A 25,048-nucleotide genomic window follows, 5' to 3' on the forward strand; every position below is an offset into this window, starting at 1 on the left:
TTAGGGGACACTTTTCAGTCAACAGATCAATACTTCAGCTCCCTTGGTCTGCTATGACCCTGGTGTTATTACAGGATAGTTGTTTATTTAGTGTTGTTGCTAATGGAGTGAGAGGAGACTAAAAGGCATCAGTCTTCACATATTGTCAGGGAGCACAAAGGAGGGGTGGAAAGCTCAATTAAAGCTTCAGTCTGCTATTCTAATCCAATAGAGTTTTGGTCATTAGAAAGTTGTTCTTCACAGTCCTCTGACTGTTTTTCTGGTGTGTACACTTAAAACATCTCTGTTGTTTTTACACAGCCTTAGCTCTTGCAGGGCACAGACAAAGATTGTCTCCAAGAGTCTATTTACCAGAGCTCTTAGCTACTCTTCTTATAGGAGTTCAACATATATGCAGATGAGGACAGAACATTTTCTTTTTATCACCCCTCTCACCCAAAGACTTCACATATTCAGGGCTATCAGTATATCTTCCTGAAAGGGGAACTCTGCTGGGTTTTTTTTTAGCTTAAGTTACCTTAACTTAAGATCTTCAGAGTCATTGGAATGGTTTTCCGGGTTGAATGGTGGTGGCCGTCTCGCTCTGAGTAGAAAAACCAGCCTTGCAACTTTGGTCTGGTGAGCTGCTGGCCTCGGCTTTATGGCACTACAAACATACTCGCCAGGCACCGGCTAGAACAAGGTAGCGATGGAGTTGCCTACAGAGACCGTTTTTCTTTTACACGTTTGAGTGTCCTTCGAGTTCTGCTCCCTGAATTCATGGACAATTAATTGTTCAGATTTGGAACATTAAGACCATCTCCCATGTCAGTCCTCTTGGGAAGTAGGAGATAGTTGTTTTGGTCCTTTCAGTGACTCATCTCCGTTACTGCTTTCAATCATTGAAAATCATGAAAATCAGACAAGCACTGTCATTTTAAATATCACTCTTGACAGAATGGATCATTTTAGAAACAATTGAAATGATAGATGGCACATAAGGCTAATTATGTTCCTTTGTGTTGTTTTTACAATTAGGAATCTGCAGCTCACAATGCAGTGACGGCCTTGTATTCTGCGTATGGAGTGCGATACAGATACGGACCTGCCTCAACTACTTTGTGTAAGTCCCTCACATGTGTGGTGGGTTAAACACTTCTATCTGAGCTTTTTCACAGCTTTGGTCTTTTCTTAACCAGAGTAATTGCCACATTTCAGTTGGTCACAACCAGAGAATAGAACCAGACCACTGAAAAGGAAGTCATGAACTTTGCAAGGCATTTGCATGCTGTTTTGTGCTGGGCTACAATGGGATTATACAAGTCATGATTTATATTTTTCCTACTACACTAAAACTGATGATTATCCATGATGTTATACAGTACATACCACATCAGCATACTCAATGTTTTTTTTTTTAATTAATTACATTTTTAAATCAACACCCATGTAGATGGATAGATAGATAGATAGATAGATAGTGAGAGATAAATAAATGCAAAACTGTCAAACCGTATAATATAGTAGCCATGAGATTTTGAGACATTTGACGTTTGTCCACACAGACATGAGTTCTGGGAGCTCCATGGACTGGGCCTACAAGAATGGAATCCTGTACGCCTTTGCGTTCGAGCTGCGCGACACCGGCTACTTTGGCTTCCTCCTGCCCGAGGCACAGATCAACCCCACGTGCACTGAGACCATGAGGGCCGTGAAGGCCATCGCCTCAGGGCTACTTAAGAAGTGTGCTGTCTGAGGACCATATTTACGGTGAATTACAGACTACCACCCTCTCAAAGGTGACAAAAGTAACTGGTGTGTGGAAGTGACATTTACACTTTTTTTAACTGTACTGGCTAAGTTTTTCTTACACCACCCCCCTTCCCTTTACCTTCACACTGTAACCTGGGAGGAGCCATTCTCACAGCCTGCCTCTTCTTCACACCCCTGGGTCCCTTTGCTCTCAGCCACCTAAAGATAGTCAAACTGTGAATAGGATTGGGTAAAGTGGCCTGGTGCTCAACTGGTGGTCACTGGCTGATAGATAATCAATGCAGTGTCAGCTAAAAGATGCCTAACCAGTACAAGATTGGCAGTACACCCACCCTCTGCTCATTACCATGGTGACAAGGGAGTGGTAGCCAAAGGGTCTTTTTAACCTCAGGTTATTAAAATGAGCAAGACTGGTGCTGTAAGTCTTGATTTTTAAGTCCACATGTGACTAGAAGAACTGTTCTAAAATGTTCTTCCTTACATAGTCAGTTGGGTTGTTTATTTTCATTTATGTGCAAATTCAGAGATTCATAGAACCCTTTTTGTTCTTCATAGAACCCTTTTTGTTCTTCATACCTTTTTTTTGAATGACAACCTTTTTTTCTGTGATAATCTATAATATGCCAAATAACGCTTGTTAGTATAGGGTGATCACAAGCACTTGAGGTCACAATTTACTGACAGTGATGGCGTCAGCACATTGAGATTATTCTGGTTTACAGAGCACTTTTATCTCTTTGGATTGTCTTGAATTTTTTAAAATGCGGCAAACAACAACATAAAGCTAAGCAATTTGTGGTGTGTAAATAATATACTTACCTATATTTTTGTAAAACGCCAAGGAAATTTTTCAGGGACAGCTGAATGTTTCTCGCATAGTCTAGACATTACATTAGTATTGTACAAAATGATATGCACACTCACTGTGTTTCTTCGACAACTGCCATATTACGCTAGCAATGCAGTATTAGTGATTCTGGTGATTAGGCCTTACATAGCATCACAGTATATGTTTGAGATCTGTACATTTGTGACAAAAAGGGGGTTCTGTTTTTGCGTCCCTTTTGCCAACACTATATGTATTGTTTTGAGTTTATTTGAGCTTGACGGATAACAGATGCTAGGAACAATCAGCAACTGTTGGAACTGCATGAAAAGAAGCCTGGGTGTACCAACTGACTGGGGTAAAAGCAAGGATTCTAGAAAAGATTTCTCTGAAATGAAATGTATGCAGTCATTGTAAATGCCACATAAAGACATTGTAGAGGATGTTTTGAAATCGATAGAGACCTGTTTTGTCTGTGAATTAGCAGTGTTTACCTCACTTGAGAAGGCTGCTCTCAGTGAGTACTCACTTGTAACAAGAATATGTCAATGTGTCTCCTCAAAACTATTTTGTAATAAATGTATTTTATTCTTTTATACATGTGGCATTATGAGTTCAGTATTTAATTAACATTCTTGTGTCTACAACCACATAGTGTCTTTTAACATGCATTGTTTTCAAACTGGAGGTTGGTTGTCATCACAATTCACATGAACAACTGGGCCCTTGTGTTTAGAAACGGGGGTATGCGTTATGAATATGTGATCAAGCACTTTTCTGTACACACTCGCACTATTTTAAATAATGAAATCTTACTTTATTAGACTTCTCCGAGAAGGCCATTGTTGCTTTCAAAGAAATGAAAGATTGGCCTTGGTCCTTTGAATTTGAATAGATCTGGTTTGAATAATACAATTTTCACTAGCCCCACTCAGTTGTCTACGTCTTCACACAGCTCAACACCTAATCAGTCCTCAGCCAGCTCTTGTTTCTGCCACTTTCATGCATATTTTTCTCCTTTTGCAACAAATGCGAATAACGTTCTTTCAGACAACACTCTCACTGACCTGTTGCTTGATTATTGATGCAAACCATGTTGTCATCTTCAACAGTGCATTTGGCGTTTTTGCGTGATTGCAGGATTATTCATGAAAGCACGGACGATGTGTTCAGCGATGATTAAATATATATGTCGTGTTTGAGCATATTGATTGTAATTAATCTGCTCAACTAGTAGAGCTCAACATAAATCCAGGGTCAGGAGTTCAATTTACACTGGACAGCAGTAAGTCCCGGCATCGGTCAAATGAATAAATATGAACATAAACTGCAGAACACATTGAGCCACAAGTCATAGCACTGTTAATGTACCAAAGCACTGGCTTAATGAGTTTTTGTATCCAAATAGCATTTCTAAACAGGCATGATTGATCATTTCTAGAATAATGTTTCTAGACAAAAAGTTATCTTCTCTGTGTTCAATTAATTATCCATAAATTTGAACAGTCTAAATGTAAACACCATCAGAAAAAATAGTAGGGTTGTGCATAATTAGAAAAAGGTAAAGTGATAGTATATGCATGAACCAACTTGATTAAAAATTGCAAAGCGTTGCATTGCAGCAGTCAAGTCTGGTTGACTGGAATTAAATGATTGCCTGCATGCCAACAACATTTTTTGGCATCATTCATCCACTCTTGCACTTGCAACCAGAGAGTCCTATTATTATCTTCAATAGTGTCTTGTAAAGGAGTAAAGAAAATACACACTGTAAATAAGAATCTAGGTGACCTTTCCCAACCATAGTAGAGGTCTATTTCTGCCATAAATGAACAAGTAAAAATGTCAAAACCCTGGGAGGCAGGGATCCCTCTTCACAATATCCACTCTGACACACATGAAGTCAGCAGGCAGTCCTGAAAACATGCGTCGCATTTTGAAATATTTCTGTTTTTCTTTTATACCAGCATCTGCCTTGCAGGAGAGTAGCGTTCACCTAACCACTGTCGGGAGGAGACGGCTCACTAAATATTGCAAAATCAGTAAACTAAGCCAGGGCGATTACATAATTTGAGTGAACTACCCAGAGTGTCTGAGGGAGGGAGGGGCCGCATTATCGGAACATGCTTTAGAGCTCTGGCTAAATCACAACAAAGCTTGAAGGTTAGGTCTCATACACTCCCTTCAGAACCCCCATAGACCAGGGTGGAGTAAGGCCAGTCATGGGCTGCAAGTACTAAGCTGGAGATGTTCTGTTTATTTCTGTTACAAGTTACAAGGGTTGTCAAAATGTTTACAGCATCAGTCTTTCTCTTCCTGTGAACACAACATAGCCTTATCATACCATAGGCCTACATTATGTTGGTAATGAAAACAATTTATAATGATAATAATAATAATAATCTGTAATAGGCTGCTCTATAATAGTTCTGTGTTGATACAGACCAATAAGAAATGTTTCAGCCAAGGCTATGATATTCTAAGTTTTTTCTAATAGGGCCCAGTCCCTAATATAGATGAAGCACAGCAAATAGCATTTGCAGGGAAAATATTAATGTGCTGATTATTTTATAGCCACTAGCAAAGATTACATTTTCATGTTAGGAAAAATAAACAATAGCGTATGAATGTTTCTATCTCTCCCCTCCTCTCTTCCACGTTCTCTCTCTCCTTCCCTCCCTCCCTCCTTCAACCTCTGCTTGACTCACCCTGCCTCACTGCGGCCGTTTTTAACGTGCGTGACGTCGTTTCCTTCCAACATGGCGCAGGCAGGTCGCTGATGGAAAACTGAGGGATTTACCCCACCTTCTGGGTTTATTTATGTTTGTCTATCAAGGCCAGAATCGGTGTAGTTTTTAAAGGAATACATACATTTGAAGAGTATTTCGCCTTTGGGACAGGTCTTCCTCGCCCCAGTTGCAGCGCGTCATGTATGAAGGCAAAAAAACGAAAAACATGTTTTTAACCCGAGCTTTGGAAAAGATCTTGGCCGACAAGGAGGTTAAAAAGGCTCACCATTCTCAACTGCGCAAAGCTTGTGAGGTGGCATTGGGTGAGTTTAATTTAATAAATCGTTGTAATTTGGGTTAGTCTTAGATTTGCACACGTCATGCATCCACCGCTAATCTTACCGGTAAGGTGTAGGGGTTGCTACATTGTTGCAACCATTCACTGCTAGCTATCATGTAGCCTGCAAGATTAAGCCTTTGCGGAAGTTATTCTTTAATTCGCCAACTATCACGGACAGACCAGATCTCCTTATAACTGTCTGTTATGTGGATGTTCGAATCAATCTGTTGGCAAAATAGTATTTGTATGGTGATAATGTGTTTGACGCGAGATATAAGGAAATGTGCAGTCTGTCAGGGCTATCTTCCTTGTCTGTTGAAACCTCTAGAATCAGATTAGTGTGTGTTACACATCTCACCAAATGGACAACAAACTCGCATTTGCAACACGACTATAAAATGGCAAATTGGCCAGAAATAATGCTTCTACATCTAAAAACATTATGTTGCAAACCAGTAACACAGTAGCCTATCCTGTCTCTAAATTATGGTGGAGAATATTAGCCTACACGGTGATTTCTATTTACCCCTGATATTTTGTGGCGAGTTAACTGTAACAATAAGCCGATGCATGTCGGAACTTCAAGCAAATGTTACGATGTTCTGTTATTGTTAAGGTTGGATGGGATGTGTCTGTCCGCCCCCCAGTTCCTGCCTAGCATAAACAACAATGACTTGGCTTAATGGTGAAATCTAGCTAGCGAATCTGCTGCCCCACACGACCGGTGGGGAGTGGTGTCTGATATGCCACTGTGGACGTTGCCTTGCAGTTGATGTCTGTTTCAGGAGCGATGGCCTCGCCACGAGCTCCATGAATAACCGAGGGACTGTCACATAAGTTAAGGAAGTGTCAGTCTTGATAAGTGCACGGTCGCCAGCCTATATCATCCCTAGGCTACTTCTTCCTCCTTGCATTTGGCAACCCCCGAGTCCTGCCAAACTGCAGAGAAACACCGAATCGTTCCACTGAAGTCCTGAAATGCGTTCTCCCCCAAAATGTATTCAGAATCAGCATTCACTTCATCAGTCCCGAATCGTAAGCCTACTGAATTTTACATAGGACCATACCCTTGATTTTACCCTGTTGTGCCACTTCTAGACCTGCAGATAAGCCACATAAGGTAGCCTGTCACATTATTTTGTGCTGTGTCCAGACTCAAAATATAGTTATCAGGACAGTGTGTCATTCAAAACTGACCTAGTTTGTCAACATGAACTTGTGTGTATTTGTTAGTGTGCAATATGTATGAGGGATGGGGGAGTGATTATTCACCACCCACAGTCACGGGCAGCCCTACAGAACTATTCTCACGCTGTGTGCATGTAGGGCTATAGCCAAGCCCTAGCCTACTTCTGCTGTGCAAGAGAGTCAGGGAAGGCTAGTCACACACTTGTGGAAGTAAATAATTAATGATACAATGGTGGTCCTCAGACCACAAACACTTGCACAATGTTCAGTGTCTGATGCATGCTATCTTCTGCTTAAAGAGGAAGCTCATTGAGATTTCATCAATGCAGAGGAAGACTGAGAGAAGGTTCCTGTGTGCTGCTGCTGCTGCAGGGTTAGGCCTTAGCCAGTTGACAGTGCATACATTCCAGTAAGTGACAGTAAAACTCTTGGCCTGAGTTATAAAGCTCTCAAGTAGTCTTTGTGGGTTTTTAAGAAAACCATTAAGGATCCCTTACCACAATTCACTGGAATTTGCTGTCAAAAGGGTTCATCAGCATTTAAAGCTAACACAACGTGGCAACTTGCAATTGATGTGAAAATGTGATCTGTAGCCTACAGTCTAATTTCTCACAATGCAGATTGTCATCTGATTGACAACCACATGCAAAGGACATAAACAGCATTTCTGTCGGCTATCCAACGCTATTTCCAGGTGCTGGTTCTGCAGGGGAGAAGAACATAAAGTAAACGTAATATCTACGTGCTGAGTCTGAACCTCTCCCTGGGTGAGACTTTATTAGCAGCTTGCTGCTGGTGTGAATGAAAGAGAGATGAGAGGAAGAGATACCTGCATTATCATATCCCTCAGCAGACTGCAAGCTGACGTCCTTTTCGCATGGAATTTGTGGTTTGCTGATGAGTAAATGTTTTATTCAGAGAAACGAAGGTTATAAAAATACATAACTGTACCTGCAATGGAATGGCTGTTCTAGATGCGGACCCGTGTGTGGGCTTTTTGTGTTCTCCGATACTAATGGTAGTAATTCATTAGAGTAAGGCTATCGAAATGAGACACAATTTGCATTTCATAAACGTGTGCATTAATCAGTGTAGAGAGAGAGAATGTTGACTGAAAATGCTGATGAACAACTTTTTGGCTGGTTCTGTTGTGGTCTGATTTCCACCAAACACACGCGGAGAGATCCACAGTGTGTGCCCAGTCGCATTTTCTCAGCTCATTACTCTGTTATCACCGTCATTTGTATCAGGGCAGACTTTGAAACCTCATCATCCATTTCCTGCTATTACCTGTCCCTCGGTAACAGTGACACTAAGTCCACTGTGTCTGTGTGAACATTATGAGTACATGTGGCCACAGGGAAAAAGCACTGTTGGCATTTGTAGACTGAAAAGGTTGTAGCTTCGAGCTCCTAGTATCCAGCAAGCCTAGGGCTCCTGTGAAGCCCTATGTGTGTCTCTGTGTGTGTGTGTGTGTGTGTGTGTGTGTGCGTGTGAGTGAGTGTGTGATGGCAAACATGCGGCCTCTCATGCCACAGAAGAGCTCAGACAGCCCTGCTAGATTTCGGTATTCTTCATCTCCGCATGACAGCCGCTAACCCTGAAACGGTCCTGTCACCAGGTCTGGCCCAAGCGTGGCCCCGCTCCGGTCCACCTCGCCTGGGCTGGGTCGGCTCCAGTCAGCTGTTATTAGGAACATTTCTCTCATTCCTCAGCACTGTGCTTGCTGGGCTCACAGCTGCGTGTGAGAGTATTTTGTGAGCCGCTTGTCATTTCTGAGCTGGGCTGCTGCAGCCGTTCTGTGGAATTTAAGGAGTTTGTCTGATGTCTCCCAAGGAGTGGAGTGTTGCTGTGGTTCTCTGAGATAAGAGAGCAGGAGCAGGGTTTGAATCCCCAACTCAACTCAGTTCAACCTTTTTCTCAAGGCAGTCTCTGGCAGGCCTAATTGTAAGAACAGACCATTGTTGTGCATGCAACACTAGAGCTCTTTTCATGTGACCATAACAGCAGTTAGCTAACCTTACAAATCCCTTGACAACTGAAATACAATACCAAACACACTTGTGTGCGGTTGTGCTTAGACGTTTGACTGGAAATTCTGGGCTATTTGCAGGTGGATTTATTTCTAATACGTTTTCTTTCTAAGCTTTCCTTTACTCAAAATGCTGTTCATGTTGAACGTGCTCAGTCAGTTTTCCTTAACTGCTGTTTTAGGATTTGTGACCGCAAATTCCAGCCACTACTATCATTTAATTTTTGCCTTGGTAACCTCACTGTACTTGGCTCATTGTACTGACCAGACAGTGAAACTGTTATTTTGTAAATTCTATCTTTCAGGAGGTAGAATTATATGAAATCTTAAGCCCCATATTAATCTTTTCATATCTTGCAGATGAAAAAAATAACCTGCTTGATGAGTCCTATGTTGTGACCCATCATGATACTTTGGAATACCTGCAACCACTTAGGGCTGCAACATTTGAGACTGTTCAATTAATCTCCAGCTATATTAGGCTAATTGTCAAACCGTCTGTTATGTAATTGGGTCATTTTTTAGGAAACAACCTCGGAATTGTGTGATTTTGTCTCTCTTAACTTACGTGTTTTCTGCTTTCGTACTCTTCAATGACAGTAAACAAAATATTTTTATTTTGTGGAGTCTAAACAAGGCATTTAATGACATTCTTGAGCTTTGGGGAAAACTCAAACATTTGTTTATTGTTTTCTGGAATTATATCAATTCAACAACAAAATCGATCGATTAATAGACTATCAAAATAATAGTTAGTTGCAGCCCTTGATTGCTATTAATAACTTAAAGCAGTGGCAGATATACTATGGGTTGTCAGGACTGGCTTGAAAAAAAATTCACAAAAGTTCATTTACCACGTATAGGTATTTATACAGTTTATTATATTGATGTTTTGACAAATTACTAACTGGGAAAAAGGCATCCTTTAGGCATCCTGGTCATAATTGATGAAAACCACACACACACCATTGTAGAGAACATTTTACAGCATTTAAATGATTTTGTTCCTCTGAACTGCCGAGCAGGTGCACAGCTGAATGGAGCAAGCCATTGATGTGTAATCCTTTTTTGCAGTCGCTGACCAATTTACTTTAGAGCCTCGCTAAATTGTTGTTCGGCTCTGATAAACATCCCCACCAATTTTAAACAGTATAGTCCTCAATTTGAATCAATGCACATAGAATTCAGTGTATTGCTGTGTTTGTATACACAGGCCCTGCTCTGTACTAGGGAAACAAGGGAAGTGGCTTGGTCCATGCCACACATTATTCCAGTCAATCATCCAGGAACATGGAAGGGTGGGGTGGTGTTGCCTAATTTGATTGCTTGTCGAACTCCAATATCAGCAACCTTTCAGCAAAATCACGGACTGTGCCTTTAAAGGAATATGGAAAAACACAGCACAGACAGACACAGACCTTAGAACTCATTTGCTTAGGCTGAGGGTAAACCACATTCAAACTAGTCATCAATCTATTATTCAGCAGTCACCTGATAGCCTCCTCCCCTCTCCATTACTTTGGCCAGCCCAGAACTACAAGCTTCCTCTAAATAGCATGTTTTCCATGACCACAGGTTCGTTAGCTTGTCACCAGAGCTGCCAAATGTCTTTATTACACGTGTCAGAGGGACCCATGTTCCCAGAGTTTGATGAATGTTATGTTGGATACAGTCAGTCGTGTCATGATTCTCAAGGCACGTTGGGGATTTTCTGACGGAGTCGGGCAGAAAAAGGATTGGCAGTGTAGTTCCAGTGCAGAGCACTGGCCTGTTTTTATTTCCTTTGCCGTTAGTCAGGAAATGGTGCTGTCTGTAATAGACTTGGGCGTTTCGAGTGATTTAGACCCCTCACTCAAAAGCACTAGACTGTTGGGTAGTTTCCGTGATCTCATAGACCTACACACCATGACCAATTCAATGTATCAGTAAACTTCAGAGGACTTCCTACTTGTGAGAGAGGGGTCAGTCACTCAGGCACATTCACATTTGCAGTCACATTTGCACAAGCTCACCCACTCACATCTACACTTAAAGAGACGAATCGAAAAAGAACCGAAAATGAAATGAAAAGAAGGTGCAGGGAGAAGTGGTCGGCGTCTGGCAAAGAGCCTAGATCCACCATTGGGGCAGAGTTGCCTTGTGGTCTGTCACACAGTGAACATGGCAAATGGATTTCTTTCACCGGCTGCTGCCACGTTTCTATGGCTCCAGGGGCCTTTTATAAACACACACACACACACACACACATACATACACACACACACACACACACAGGTGTGGCAGCGCAGCTGAAGATTACTTCAAGAGCCTGGTGTCTAATAGCTGCCTTTAGCTGCATTGCTATTCGAGTAGGCTGCCACCATAGTTAAAAGACAGCAGGTCCCAGAACAGCCTTGTGGGCTCGGATGAGGCAGCTTAATTAGGTTAGAAAATCGGCACACCAAAAACAAACAAGTAAATGCAGCCGTTATAAACGTTGTAAGTGGTGAAAACGAGAGTACATCTTCAGTGAATTAGCTAAGTCAATGCACAGCTAAGTGGTTGAGTCTGAATGGGGAAAGGTTAGCATGACCGTGACCCTAACGGAGTCGCGCAGCCTCACGGCAGGTACTCGGTGGCAGTCGCCGCGTTTAATAATCCATGATAGCTTTGTGCCACTGTTCCATTCAAACTGAGACCAGTGGGGGAATTAATTATGACTCGGGCTGCCACATAGCGGCAGACTGGGGGGGTGAGAGAGAGACAGAGAGAGAGAGAGGAATCACACGCAGGCCTTTTCTCTGGAACATGTTTGTTTTAATGGCCACTGCTGCATCGCTGGAAGAGCACCTGCTACTAGACTCACTCACAGGGTTTCCTGCTCATTTAGCGTGGAAGAGGAGAGAACAAACACCTGTAGCGGATATGGAGCACTGCAGGCTTCAGCCAAAACACAGATGTGAAGGGAAATGAGGAGGAGGAGGATTATTATTTACTGGCTGTTTACACTATTATTTGTTTTTCTGACTGAAATATCTTAGTGGAAGTGGAAATGTGTAGAATGCAGTAGGCCTATACCAGCTCCAGAGCCATTCACAGAATAACGTGTAGAACCATACGATTTAAAATGTAGAGACAGAAAACATTCACTGTGTATGTATGAGTGTGTGTACGTTGAGTTTGTACTTTCTTAGCCACAGGCACCAATTTGTTTGTGAAGTTGTTTCTCTAAAAGCCTGTGATGATGACAGTGAATTTGGCACCGCAAACTGGCACAGACGTCTTCATGTTCTTAAGACCGGAGATGAATACTGGAAAACATATTCCTTGTGGAGATGGAGTACACATGTGTAGGCTGACAGCTGTTCATATCCACTGTTGTAGCCTCCTGGACGCGCATGTATCCCCTGCCTAGGCTGTGGGTAGCCTACTCTGCTGGCTGCCACCTTCAGCTGTCTTGATTAAATTTGGCTCCGGCTTCTGTGGCCACGGCATTCCTCCGGATGAAAGAGTCAATGGCAGAGCCTCGGGCTGCTCCTGACTTGTTTAGCTATTCATCTTAACCACTGATACAAAGCCCCTCCAGGCCTGACAAATTGATAATGAGCTGGAGAGTAATGTGACTGCTGAATACTCTGCTGTGCTGTTGTGAGCAGACGACTTTTTTTGTTTTTCGGTGGGCTGATCGTAGGTTAGCATTATTCCGGCGCGGTGCCTTAAACAGTAACCAGCCTTCCAGCAAACCCGGGCACAGCCGTGTCTTAAATCAGTTGTCACGGCGATGCTCTGATTAGTGGGGGTGTAAACAGAACCCTGCGGCCCACCCGTGACGTCGCCCCGGCAACCCCCAGCAACACTTCCTGCTCTGCCTCCAAATGTAATTACGCCTGGGCAACCTTTGCTTTCACCTCGTACAATGGAAATGTCAGGAGACTGTTTTTCCCCCCCTGTGCCCTGCCGCCCCTTCTCATCTCCAGCATCAACATCATCGTCTCCTCTCTCCACCCCCGACTTCACCATGGAAGCAGCAGTGGTTGCAGTAGCTGCAGCTAGTCTCTGTGAGTTTTCAGACGGAGCAGATCAGTTCAGTTGTCATCGGCAGACTTAGGTCGATGGTTAACAACATTTCACACAGAGTGGAATAGAGAGAGAGACTATGTTTCCTTTTTTCCCGGGACTTAATTGTAGGCCTACTGGCCATTGTAAGGACTGCTGTTGAATTATCTGGTCAACTAGCCTGCCTCTTGTCCTCTAACCTGATAAACACTGATGCGCTATCGGTCAAAACAATCAAGAAGCTTCCATCAAAATGGGCATCGTTCCCAATCAGTTATTCTGTGTGGGCAGTATGTATTATTATAGGGAGGGTTCCATAGGTGGTTTCCTGTTTTAGCTATATCTGGAGAGAGGTAATACGGAATCTGACCAGGCTTAGTATCTCTAGGTGCATAAGTGATCTTATCTTGAGTACTGAGATTCATAGTTGGCGATGATCTGGTTCCTGTGGCAGATGGCATCAGCACAATTGTAAGTTTAGACGTGCTGCTGCCTTGCAGAGTGTGGCTATCCATTTCTCTTCTCACACCTACATAGTATTGATTGACCGTGTTCTCAGATACCCTTCAGGTGTTCTGCGCTTGTGTTGTATTTCGTTCTTTTGTTTGTTTATGCCTCGATTTGTGACGTTCGGCTCTGAGCGTAGCCTACGAGAGGGGTTGTGTACGGTCTGTTTATTCACTCGCTTAGGAAACGCTCGAGCTTTGGGTGGCTGATCGCTCCTTTCTGTTATTTCAAAAGTGTGTGTCAGGTCCGTGTTTTGCTGCGTTTGTAACTGATTTACTGGTGCTTAAGGACCGAGCTTCCTCCTCCCGCTTGTTTCCTGTTCTTAGCACGCTTGACTCTTTTTTTGTTTTGCGAGTAAATTGCTTAAGTTCACCACACACATTAATTTTCAGCAACCCCGGCGCGGTGAGCATGCCAATTTGAGCCGGGGGAGGGGAGCGGAAAGAAATCAGCGGCCTTGCGAGGCGAATCGAGCTCCGTCGGAGTGGGGCGCCGCATTCAAATTCCGCCGTGCCTTTTGAAATGGTAATATCGCAGCACGGTGCGACCGGGCGAGACGCCTTCGATGTGCTCCAGTCAGGTGAACGGGGATTCGAGGGCGGACCGAAACCCAACCCGACCCGACCTGGACGCTCGCTCGCTCGCTCGTGCACCAGGGGTGCGGAGAGAAAGGAGAAGCCATGGGCGATGGATGGAGCAGGGCTTTGGAGGAGGCCCAAGGGCTGGGATAGGGATTAGGGAGTCTTCCAGGAGAGAGGGATGGATGGATGGAAAGGCAGGGAATGGGGGAGGGAGGGAGGGAGGGAGGGGGAGTGGGGAAGAGAGACGGGCGAGGGAGAGAGAGGGGTTAGAGATATATAGAGAGAAGAGAGATAAAGTGAGTGAGAGAGAGAGAGAGAGAAAGAGAGAGAGAGAGAGAGAGGAAAGTGAGTGGGAGAGAGGGAGGAGGGCTTGGAGTCTTGCCTCATGAAAGAGGTTCTCCGTAGGCACTCTGCGCCTTGGCCAGCAGCCTCACTGCAGAATGTCTCCCCACACACACGCACGCACACACACACACACACACACACACAGACACAGACACACACACACACACACACACACACACACACACAAATGCACAAATTGAAACATCTCCATGAGTTTCCCTATGTTGCTCATAGATGGAGAGCACCCAGCAGACTAGTCTCACACAGCCAAACACACACACACACACAGCCACACACACACACACACACACACACACACATACACACGCAGGTAGATACATCGGTGTGTTTGCCCATATTCCTCCTAAATGGAGGGCCCCTAACTCACCTGTCTCACACAGTATACACACATAGAGACAAAGGTGGGGCACACAGAGACAAGAGATGCTTTGTTGTTTCAGAGAATGTGTGCACACACACACACACACACACACAGATAGGCTTGGTAGATCTCAGCTGCTTTGCATGTCAGGCATTCTCCCCTTAGTTTCTCAGTCCCAGCCCTAGTCATGTGATCTGCTGCTGCCCAAGTCCTGTGGGGCTCCGAGGCTCCTCTAATCCTCTTCTCCTCTCTTTTCTTCTCCTCTCCTCTCCTCTCTTCTCCTCTTCTCTCTTCTCTTCTCTTCTCTCCTCTCCTCTTCTCTCTTCTCTTCTCTTCTCCTCTCTTCTCTTCTCTCCTCTTCTCCCTTCTCTTCTCTTCTCTTCTTTTCGCGTCTTTTTTTTATCTCCTCTCATCTCACCTTCCCTCTATTCACTTGTCGGGCACCAGTGTCTTGCTGTTTAATTGGTGAAATACTGTGTGTGTGTGTGTGAGTGTGTGAGTGTATGTGTGTATTGTGTAGTGTGTGTGAGTGTGTGTGTCTGCCTGTCTGCCAGACCGAGTGGATATTGAATTAGTGCTATGGGCTGCAGCAGGCCCGAGTCAGCAGGATTGGCTTATCCAGTTGAAGGCTTCCTGGTGGACTTGTTTCAGCATCTCCACACATTGGCTGCCCCATTCACCTAAACATACAACAGCTGTAACCTCAGGGAAGTGAATGGATTACAGAGGGTTTATCATATTCCTTTCATACGAAGCTATATGATAAACTATGTTAGGAAAACAGATTGTCACATATAGCTTATAGGCTAAGAAAAAAACGGAAAATCAGTTTGAATCGATCTTTTTCGAATCATATAATTGATTCATATGCCTTTTTGAATAATTTAATATCAAATCATATACCTTCCCCTGTGGAGGCCTGAATAAAAAGTACATTTGTGTAACAGCTTTGGCATCAGTTCTTAATTTAAACATTAATATTAAAAAAGGCAAGATGTTGGAAGATTTATATCTGAGCAGCGTTGGTGTTATAACTGCAATATCCTTATACAATTAGCTCTGAGTTGAATCAGACGGAATCGGAGATTGAATCGAATTGGGACCTTGTGAATTGGACTTCAATTGACTCAGGAAATCGGTGGTGATACCCAGTGCTAATTGTGCCTTTGTTAAACGCTGCGGTAGACGTGAGTGGTTTGGGGAAGCGTGTTGGTGATGAAGGAAGTAGCTTAGGGCTGTGTTAAAGTGGACAGTGCAGCTCGAGGTCTTTATTTCAGACGCGGCATTTTTGTGTGTGTGTGTCAAAGAGATCTTTCCCAGACATGGGCTCTGGCCATTTCCAGTGAGGTGGGTGTGAGTGTCTCCTCAACGACCTGTCCTCATCACTAAAGAGAGAGAGAGAGAGAGAGACCCCCTGATAAGGACATGCCAAGAGAAATGGAGGGGAGGAGAGAGAGAGAGAGAAAGATGGAGAGAGAGAGAGAGAGAGAGAGAGAGAGAGAGAGAGAGAGAGAGAGAGAGAGAGAGAGAGAGAGAGAGAGAGAGAGAGAGAGAGAGAGAGAGAGAGACGTTCCCTGTGGAGCGAGGTGAGAGTGACATGTCGTGCCACTCATGGACCACTCACTATCTGTCCCCGGCTGCTGCTGCTGTGGACACACACACACACACACACACACACACACACACACACACACCCTCACACCCTCCTGTTCCCATTCGGCTGCCACGTCACCAGTGGTGTCAAAACACACCTCTAATTTGCCCAATGGATCACACATGCTTGTCCGTGCAGGCAGTCACTTGCATAAACACACACACTCACACACACACACACACAAAACAGAACAACAAGTATTGCACACAGACTCTCAGACACGCGCGCACACACACACACACACACACACACACACACACACACACACACACACACATTCTCTCTCTCTGTCTCACTCCCTCCCACACACATCCACGACTGAGCCCTTTTGCAGGAGGACTAATGGCTGTGTTCAGAGACCTTGGCTGTGTTCTGACTGGCTTTGTGCTGCGTCATGACAACAGCAGCCGCCCCAGCGACAGCGGCCTCCGAATATGGCTCCTCCAGGCCTGTGTGTGTGTGTGTGTGCGTGTGTGCGTGTGTGCGTGTGTGCGTGTGTGCGTGTGTGCGTGTGTGTGTGTGTGTGTGTCGAGAGCGGAGACCTCGACGGTGACCACACCGTCCTCGCCGAAAACAGCCGAGGTCAAGGACTGGGCGGCTTATTTCCCCCCCTGCTGCGTGGCCGCTCGGGTTCGATAGCACCGTGACACTATTTATCTAACAGATTTGCTCGGGCCGTCGCTACAGTCCGAGTGCCTCAGCGTCCACCGCCTGTGGTCGCATTCCGCGAGTCGAGCGCATTCTTCCGCGACGCTGCGCTCAATGCCAAAAGTAAATAATGCCCCAAATGTTTCACTACGGGCTCGTTTTAATTCCATTCACAAGGCTGTCCAGGCAGTAATCCGGGTGGTGCTGGTGGTGGTGGTGGTGGCGGAGCGCGTTGCTGTAAGCTGGTAGAGCGGCAGTTGAAAGGTCGGTGTGTTTGTTCTAAACATGAGTCTGTGAGGGTGACCGTTGTGTCCGCCTCTGCTGCTTTGCTTTGCTTTGGAGGTCAGCCAGTCCAACCAGCCTAGTCTTACCCAAAGTTGGGTTACATGACGTCATCTGAAGACTGCACGTTAGCTTTGGCGAGGCTTCTGTTTTAACCGCCTGGACAAATACAACGGCTAACAGTTGCAGGATGGGTTTATGGGGGAAGCTGTTGGTTAGCATGGCTGTAAAACGCCATACAGTACAGTGGCAGTATATCATTCTCAACCACTTGTGTTATTTGTATGTTGGTCAGTACCCTGGAGTATTCGTCCCACAGTTCAGGCCTGTTATTTTGTTTAAACGTTTTGTTTTAGTTGGTTAGTGCGGTTTATTGCGGTTTCAGCACTCAACCTATGGACGCAGAAACACACACACACACACACACACACACAGAGAGAAAGACACACACACACACACACACAGACGAGAGAGGAAGAGGGACGGATGGCACCCGTAGTGAATTACACACGCCGTTGCGTATTTGGGTTGATATATTCTCTGAGGGCCCATGGGGAGTGCTGGAGCTCTGTGTCACTGGGGAGGCTGTTGGAGAGACTATAGGAGCCTTAGTGAAATGTAGCGAGACTCGGTGAGACCGAGGGAGAGGGAGACGCTGGGGAGACTATTGGAGCCCTAGTGAAACGTAGCGAGACTCAGGGAGACAGAGGGAGAGGGTGTTGGAGCCTTAGTGAAACGTAGCGAGACTCAGGGAGACAGAGGGAGAGGGTGTTGGAGCCTTAGAGAAACGTAGCGAGACTCAGGGAGACAGAGGGAGAGGGTGTTGGAGCCTTAGAGAAACGTAGCGAGACTCAGGGAGACAGAGGGAGAGGGTGTTGGAGCCTTAGAGAAACGTAGCGAGACTCAGGGAGACAGAGGGAGAGGGTGTTGGAGCCTTAGAGAAACGTAGCGAGACTGGGAGAGAGAGAGAGAGACGCTGGCTGTCTGTGCTGCTGGACAGTGCTCACACAACAGCCGCCATTGTTGTCACCGCCCGGTTTCAAAATGAGTCGAAATGGGATCTTTGGCGCATAGATCCTAGCCGGTGTAAAATTTGGTTACAGCATGTCTGTGTGTTTGTTTGTTTGTGTGTGTGTGTGTGAGCCGCCATCTGCATTAGCATTGATAATCATTTTTAATAAGGTATAATTAGCATGGCTGTGCTACTAGGTGGAAGTTATTTTGGTGGCGTAATGTGCTGCTGCAGCACACATTTCCAGAGCTGTTTGAAAGGACTGCTGTAATTCGGATTGGTAATGCATCCTCTCCATGAAGACAACAAAGTTGGGAGCAGTTCCAGGTCATTGTGTGTGTGTGTGTGTGTGTGTGTGTGTGTGTGTGTGTGTGTGTGTGTGTGTGTGTGTGTGTGTGTGTGTGTGTGTGTGTGTGTGTGTGTGTGTGTGTGTGTGTGTGTGTGTGTGTGTGTGTGTGTGTGTGTGTGTGTGTGTGTGTGTGTGTGTGTGTGTGTGTGTGTGTGTGTGTGTGTGTGTGTGTGTCATGCATACATTCTGAAGTGAGTGATTGGTCTTTGATGTAAACTCATTATCTCCATCAACAACTGTCTATCTAGTGAGATGGGTACAGGCTTTGTGATGGGGGTGATTATTTGAAGCTATGCTTGGTATTCATGAATAGTTTCTTTTAGAGAGAGAGAGTAAGTAAGAGAGAGAGTGTTTGCTTGGTGTGTGTGTGTGTGTGTGATGGGTCTTCTTTAGAGCTGAGCAGCATGAGTGTATTCAAGGTCAAACTCCAGAGCATGACTCAGTGCTGAGAATTTCTCTGCAGTCTTTATACGGTGCAAACGCAACGCAATACAACAAGCTTACAGTATGAGTACAAACTTTACTTCACCTTATCAGCTGGAATGGCATTATCAGCAGCACACTCACTGTGTGTGTGTGTGTGTGTGTGTGTGTGTGTGTGTGTGTGTGTGTGTGTGTGTGTGCGTATAGAACCCACTGTGGGGGCTCAGGTGAGCTGAATTAGGGGTGGCCGTCAGCAAGTCTCTGGAATGCTGAACATAATACAGCGTCTCCACGGTGAAAGTCGGCTCATTTGTTGCGTTGCCATGGTTTCCAGTCTCCGCGTGGTAACTGATAGTGCTGGAAGAGTGTAATTTTCTCCAGGCAGCGAATGGCATTAGAATCTACTGTTTACTCACACTCTCCTCAGATAAAACACAAAGACTGATAGGCAGTGAAGGTCAATATTTTAAAAGTTCCAAATGATTCAAAAAGAAAACTGTATGTTGTTAAAACATTCAACATGCTTCATAACAAGTGCTTAAAGTTCAGAGGCACTTGTAATCTGACAGCCAAAAACAGCCACTGTTGTTTTTGTTTGCTGTGTCAACATTGAGATTTCCCGTCCATGGAGGAAGTGTGGTTGGTTAGTTCCTAATGTCGGCTCTACACACAGTAAATAAAGGCTTGTGTTAAGTTTGCTTTACTCTTATCCTAGATGATCAGACTGTTTAAGTTTTCATTTGCTTTGAGCTTTAATGATCATGTTTCAAAGCTTTTTCGTTTGAATGTTGTTAAGAAACTCTACTTCCCCACCTAGATCAGAGGGCATAGTCGACTAGGCATCTCTTTGAGTTGCATATTGTTGCTAGACGCACATGCAGTTTGCTAGTTAGTTGTCATTTCAGTAGCACTGCCTTTGAAATGTCCCGCCCAGAAGCATGCAAAGTAGGCCAGGTCAACCAGTGGCCCTCTTCTAAAGACCACACACCACACGTGTGTTTTTTCAGCAGGAAGGAGGGGTGAGGGGCCCTTTTCTTTTCCTCTTTCGATCTCTCCATCCATCTTTCTCACTCTCTCCATCTCTCTTGTTCTGTCTCTTTTTCTCATTCTCTCTCTCCCTCCCCCCTGCTAGAGATGTGAGGCCTTTAGAGAGAGTGAGGGGGTGGCCTATCTGAACCCCTAAACTCTTTTTCTCTCTCCATTCTTCCCCTTTACCTTTAGCTCTCAGATTCTCTCTCCCCCTCTCTCACACACTATTTTTCTTCCTGCCCCACCTCTCTCATTGTTCACAGTAGAGAGAGAGTGAGAGAGAATGGAGAGAGAGAGATAGAGAAAAGAAGAGAAGAGGAGAGAAGAGAGAGAGACCCACACCCTATTTATACATCTCCCCTCTCTCTCAGTGTCTCCCCACCCACCTCATTATTGTTGTAGCCCAGAGAGAGAGGGGGGGTGGTGTAGAGAGGAGGACAGAAGAGACACATGAAGAGATGGAAGGTCCTCGCATCGCTTCTCTCTCTCTCTCTCTCTCTCTCTCTCTCTCTCTCTCTCTCTCTCTCTCTCCCTCTCTCTCCCAGGCTTGTGAACAATGACGAGAGGGGTGAAGGAAGAGTGAGAGGGAGAGGGAGAGAGAGAGAGAGCGTCAGAACGAGATCCTCACTGCTTCTTTGTTCCCCCGGAGTGGCACTTAGTCATCCATGACCGCCGCAGCACCATGAGAATGGCCCATTAAACGCAGACCAGCGACAGGAACTTTTCTGTGTTGCTCTTCGCTGATTTGTTTACATGTCTGATTTTCCCCACACAATGGATAGAGAGTGCATTGTGAGGTGGCTGTTGACGGCGAGCTGAATGCATTTCCATAGCTTCTCTTCTCTAGAGCCTCCCCTCTTCATTTCTCTCTTCTACCCCCTTTTGGAATACGCTTATTCAAGTGCTGAGGAGGATATTATTATTGTTGCTGTTGTCATCCCACATTTTTACTGACATTGTTTGCTCTGCTGGAGAGTCAATCTCCGCCAATCTAGAACAGGAAGTAGGACAGGCACTGTGCCTGGATCAGTAAATCCCAGTGAACTCTCACCTGGTTCACCTCCATCTCTGATCTCCGTCCCCTGATTGGTCAATCATCTCACTCCAAGCCAGCTAAGCCACATCAGAGTTGGGGACCGCTCAGCAAAACTCTTAGACAAACAGAGATTAGAAAAGTTTGGGGGAAAAGTTTCTCATAGACTGCCCTGTGGAATGAGGATTAATTGGGAAACCCAGTAATGCATTCTTGTTAGTGTCTTTTTAATTCTTAATGCTGCTGTCTCTGGGCCGGGGTGAGGTACTGTAGCCCTGGCCAGAGGCTGTGATGGTGCCTTGGTAATGGATAGATTTGTCCATCGTTTTGTGGAGTGTCTGATCGTGGTGGAATGTGGAACGCAGTAGTATAATAAAAAATGTCAGTAGTGCAATAAAGAATGTTGTTGTTTTTTTCTTCTCTTAATAATGATGTATGTGATACTGAAATGGGCCCGCTTTATTGCCAAGCAGTGTGTGTGTGCGTGTGTGTGCGTGTGTGTGTCTCTGAGTGTGTCTGTGAGAGAGTGAGAGAGAAGGTGTGTATGAGGCAGAGTGGCTCAGTGTGTGTGTGTGTGTGTCTCTGAGTGTGTCAGTGAGCGAGAGAAGGTGTGTATGAGGGAGAGTGGCTCAGTGTGTGTATGTATGTTTGTGTGTGTGTGCGTGTGTCTATCACATCTTTCTGAGGCTTAACTGTCTCTGCAGTGGAAGTTGGCGGGCTGTGTCCCCCTTTGCTCTGAATCACTCTGCCGCAGACTGCCGTGTGTGTGTGTGTATGTGTGTGTATCTGTATCTGTGTGTGCATGGATGTGTTTCTGTTTGTTTGGGCTGTGTGTTATCCGCAAGAGCAACACAACTGGCACGGGTGCTGACAGCTTCCCAGACACCCTCAGCAGACTGGCACTGATCGGATCCTAATTCTGTTTACACTCGGAGCAATATGGACGCTTTTGCTGCCATCTCCATCAGGAGCTGTCTTACTCTACCCCCACCATGCTCCTTCGTTGCTTCACAAAAAAAACGATAAATGCAGGAAGGATCAACTGTGTTGAAGTATGGCGCAACATCCTCTTCCTCTCAGAGGACAGTGTCATCTGTCACTATCCAAGTTCAGAGTCAGACACTCCCCAGTCTCCAAGTGTTCACATCCATCTTGAGGAACATCCTCTAATATAAAACTTTAGCAGGCTTGTAAGAGAGCCGCAGGCCAACTTGACAGGGAGGGGGGGTTGTGACGTGATTGGGGTTTTTATGAAAAAGTGCACTGCTGTTTTTGGGTTGGGAAGTGAGACTATAGAGGTGTGTTCAAATTTGCAAACCTAGGCGAACATTTGCAAACAGTTTTCCGTTAACCTTAAAGGGATATTCCGCCATTTGCGGAAATACGCTCATTTTCCACCTTCCCTCGAGCAAAACAATCGATATTTACCTTGTTCCCGTTCATCCAGCCATTCTGTGAGTCTGGCGATACAACTTTTAGCTTCAGCCTAGCATAGATCATTGAATCGGATTAGACCATTAGCTTCTCGCCTGCTAGCTTCATGTTTAAAAGTGACTAATATTTCTGGTAATTTTCCCATTTAAAACGTGTGTCCTCTCAAGTTAGAAAGTGCAATAAGACCAACTGAAAATGAACCCTGCCGTTTTTCTAGGCTGATTTGACATGGAACTACATTCTCATCTGGCGTAATAATCAAGGCAACTTGCAGCTACTGGCACTACTACTGCTTGATGTCTATGGGGACTATTTTCAGATGCTGCGTACGATATCACTGCGCCTATGGTACGTTTGCAAGTTGCCTTGATTATTACGCCAGATGAGAGTGTAGTTCCATGTTAAATCAGCCTAGAAAAACGCCAGGTTTCATTTTCAGTTGGTCTTATTGCACTTTCTAACTTGAGAGGAGACACGTTTTAAATGGGAAAATTATCAGAAATCTTAGTCACTTTTAAACATGAAGCTAGCAGGCGAGAAGCTAATGGTCTAATCCGATTCAGTGATCTATGCTAGGTTGAAGCTAAAAGTTGTATCGCCAGACTCACAGAATGGCTGGATGAACGGGAACAAGGTAAATATCGATTGTTTTGCTCGAGGGGAGGTGGAAAATGAGCGTATTTCCAAAAATGGCGGAATATCCCTTTAAGTTTTCGGCGAATGTTTGTGAACAATCGCAAACAGTCTGAAGAGGAAGTGCTCTGCGAGCATACAGTGGAACTGGACGTGAGTTCGATGAAGGCAACAATGCAATTACCGTTTGCCAAATTTGAACGCACCTCAGATACTCTGTTAGTGTTTATCATGCCAGAATGTGACTATGCATTTGTCATGTGGCTGTTCCTGGATCTGTGTCACTCACTTCTCTCCCTCCCCCTCTCTTTCTCTTCCAGAGGAGATCAAGGCAGAGTCGGAGAAGTTAAGGTAAGCCCACTTCCTCACACTGCAACATGTTTGTTTGCACTACTTTGTTTTAGTGTAGCACCAGCCTTTGTTCCTGGTTGACCTTCAGAGAGAGAGAGAGAGAGATGTGGGAGGGAGGGAGGATGAATGTGAGAAAACATGTGAGTGTATTAGCAGATAAGCAGGAGAATGTGTGTGTGTTTGTGTATGTGTTTGTTTTTGTCCCACTTGTGAGGTTTTGGTGTGTGTGTGTGTGTGTGTGTGTGTGTGTGTGTGTGTGTTGTTCCTAAAAGCTCCTCTCGGTGTCATTAATGGCTCTCCTCTGGTGGCTCAGTGGCAGGGGGGGTGTGGGGTGGGGTTGTGGGTCGGGGGGGTCAGTGCTGCTGGGCAACCATGGCAGAGGAATGGAACACATGGCAGTCCCCTCACTCACTCTCTCTCCACTGCACACACATCACAATGCTCTCTTTCTCTCTCTCTCTCTTTCTCTCTCTCTCTCTTTCTCTCTCTCTCTCTCTCTCGCTTTCTCTCTCTCCCTTTCTGTGTGTGCCTCTCTGGACATCAGTGAGCATTCATGAACAGCCACAAATACACACACACACACACACACACACACACACAAACACATGCATATGCATACGCATAACATATGCATACCTGATCTCAACTCAAGCACACTACTTCAGTTTCCTGTCCCTTACATACACATTGCTAGGTCTTTCGGCAACTCCTCCCTCACACACACACACACACACCCACACACACCTCCCTTCCCCAGTCTTATATCCCTGAGGAGTCTGGTCTAGTAGCCTCCAGCTTAGCTGTCTATGACTCTATGACCTGGTTCCTGTTCACAACCGCAGCCAAATTCACCCCGACTTTAAATACACACGGCATGTGTATTATTTGTATTCAAACACCCCAATGGCCACTTTCTGAAAGAAACAGGCGGTTCTGATGGCGAGCCTGCCAGGATGGCCTCGCTGATAATGCCGGTAATCTCTGAGAGGACCCCAGAGTCACCGTGTGGCTGAGGCTAAACCCCAAACTATGTCAATTAAAAAGCCTGACCAGGCTAATCCGCACTGTTTCCAGATTAATGAAAGGGAAAGGAGGTGGGAGTGGAGAGGCGAGGCGCCCATCTGACAGTCAGTAGGGAACACAGAGCTAGGTTGTCTGCATACCTATTACACACACACACACACACACACACACACTCGCTCGCTCACTCACACGCTCTCTGTGTCCTTCTCTTTCTTTGTCTCTCTCACTTACTATATACTTACTATATTACAGTATACTTAAATAGGCACACATGAACAGAGGCAAACAAAAACACCCTCCACACACACAAACGTTGCAAGTCAGCCTGGTTGATTGACTGCAGAAATTGTTATGCACATGTGAAACAAGCGTGAATTATGTTGTCATGTATTGCATGATGGCATGGAGGAGAGAGTTACCACCATCTTCTCTCAACCAACCACACACACACACACACACA

At 45.1% G+C, this 25,048-nt stretch overlaps 2 protein-coding genes across 6 annotated transcripts in view; both read left to right on the forward strand.

Annotated features, from left to right (window-relative positions):
* The window catches only part of cpa6 (carboxypeptidase A6), a 24,158-nt gene extending 20,984 nt beyond the window's left edge, over nt 1-3,174 (forward strand). Inside the window, exons 10-11 of the mRNA XM_062521160.1 lie at nt 1,018-1,102; nt 1,545-3,174. Of these exons, the coding sequence (XP_062377144.1) occupies nt 1,018-1,102; nt 1,545-1,735 (276 nt within the window). The 3' untranslated portion in view covers nt 1,736-3,174. The remainder of the gene's footprint in view (nt 1-1,017; nt 1,103-1,544) is intronic.
* Nucleotides 3,175-5,344: 2,170 nt separating this feature from the next.
* Nucleotides 5,345-25,048, forward strand: part of arfgef1 (ADP-ribosylation factor guanine nucleotide-exchange factor 1 (brefeldin A-inhibited)) — a 64,448-nt gene continuing 44,744 nt past the window's right edge. For all 5 annotated transcript variants that reach the window (XM_062520793.1, XM_062520796.1, XM_062520798.1 and 2 more), the window contains exons 1-2: nt 5,345-5,630; nt 23,535-23,565. In XM_062520793.1, the coding sequence (XP_062376777.1) occupies nt 5,507-5,630; nt 23,535-23,565 (155 nt within the window). In that variant the 5' untranslated portion in view covers nt 5,345-5,506. The remainder of the gene's footprint in view (nt 5,631-23,534; nt 23,566-25,048) is intronic.

The sequence above is a fragment of the Sardina pilchardus genome, chromosome 19 (genome assembly GCF_963854185.1).
Source record: "Sardina pilchardus chromosome 19, fSarPil1.1, whole genome shotgun sequence".
NCBI classification, from domain to species: Eukaryota; Metazoa; Chordata; class Actinopteri; order Clupeiformes; family Clupeidae; genus Sardina; species Sardina pilchardus.